Source organism: Diaphorina citri, unplaced genomic scaffold, assembly GCF_000475195.1.
Source record: "Diaphorina citri unplaced genomic scaffold, Diaci psyllid genome assembly version 1.1 scaffold9085, whole genome shotgun sequence".
NCBI lineage: Eukaryota > Metazoa > Arthropoda > Insecta > Hemiptera > Psyllidae > Diaphorina > Diaphorina citri.
Genome location: NW_007386459.1, coordinates 921 through 2,488, shown reverse-complemented (window position 1 = coordinate 2,488; position 1,568 = coordinate 921). Strand labels below are relative to the sequence as shown.

Genomic DNA, 1,568 nt, shown 5'->3' with positions numbered 1-1,568 from the left:
TTGGATAAAGCTTAACGACCGAGGTTATGACGCAACGGGCCGGAATCGATCGCGCGAACTAGCGCATACAAGACATATACGCTACTTAGCTAGGTAACTAAGCTGACTTTTGAAATATGATAGGCCAGCCTAGTTAGCTTGGCAGGTAGCGCGTCTGCCTTGTAAGCGCTAGGTTGCGGGTTCCATTCCCACCCGTGGAAGATTATATCCTAAACGGATAAGGTTCGTCCTCGGAACGGCTGAATCCTAATGTGGTTCATTTACAACCGGAAAATTCGCTCATCCTACCCAAATGGGATGGTAACGATGATGATAATACTCTGGTGGAACTTGTTGCCTTCTTGAAGAGTAAGTACAGACAGGGAATTTATTAGAATGATGGCCTCTGGGGGTAAACATGGATGTTTTTAAGTTTCATTTTGGGTCTAAAGGTGTGTCCAAACATAGTCGACCGGCCGTCGATCGATGTCGACTGAACCGTCCATACTGCTTCGATAAGATTATATCCTAAACGGATAAGGTTCGTCCTCGGAACGGCTGGCTTTCTCCTATCCTGTCTTTCATCTCTCTTCGCTTTCGGGACGATGAGACCTTCGCAGTTACAGTTCCCTCTATCAAACCTCCTTATCTGTTGAGAATAAATTCGCCCGGCTGACTTTCTCCTATCCTGTCTTCCTTCTCTCTTCGATTTCGGGACGATGAGACCTTAGCAGTTACAGTTCCCTCTATCAAACCTTATCTGTTGAGAATAAATTCGCTCCGGGCGGGAATCGAACCCATTAGTTTATTCTGCTCTATTCATTTCAGACGTAGCTGAGAAGAGTCCAGAGGATGTGCGACAGATATTGAGCTACTACAAGCAATTCTCGGATCCCTTGGAAAACTTTAGGGACTCGCAACGAAAACTACCTGAGCTTCCTGAAGTTCCAAGTGCTTGAAGAATAGATCAGTTGCGCTTACTTGGGTGATGTTTCAAAGTCATAGAGCAGGAAAAATGAGGACCAAAGGAATTTTTCTTTTTCTTCTACGACTTCTAGATACCGAGATGAATCGATTTAAAAAATACCGGTAAATCGCGAACTTTGACGTCACGGCATACGCTCCCGTAGGCGATGACGTCACATCAAATGTCCCGAGCAGAACTCCCTCGTAGGCAACGCATTAATATATTTGTGCGCATACGTTTCTGCGCAGTTCTTTCTGCTCCTCCGCTAGCGCGCTTGTATAGTGGCGCTACCTAACGGACAAAAAAAAAACAACTGCGTAAAGTCTGACGTCACACATATTTGAACGCTTTCATTAGAGCTGAAAATAAAAATTGAGTTTTAAACATTTTGCAGTTATTTTTTCGGAGTTTTGACGTCGGGTTTGAATTTTTCCCAACTTTTTAACGGCATACGCTCCCGTAGGCGATGACGTCACATCAAATGTCCCGAGCAAAGCTCCCTCGCAGGCAACGCATTAATATATTTGTGCGCATTCGTTTCTGCGCAGTTCTTTCTGCTCCTCCGCTAGCGCGCTTGTATAGTGGCGCTACCTAACGGACGAAAAAAACAACTGCGTAAAGT

General features: G+C 45.0%; 1 protein-coding gene across 1 annotated transcript; it reads left to right on the top strand.

Moving 5' to 3' along the window:
- Nucleotides 1-222: 222 nt before the first annotated feature.
- LOC103522531 (mitochondrial import inner membrane translocase subunit TIM50-A-like) lies at nt 223-1,246 on the top strand (the record flags this gene model as incomplete). The annotated part of the gene is made up of 2 exons (XM_008487633.3): nt 223-348; nt 808-1,246. Coding segments are annotated over 2 exons (257 nt in total), but the record flags the coding sequence as incomplete, so codon positions are not given.
- Nucleotides 1,247-1,568: the final 322 nt, after the last annotated feature.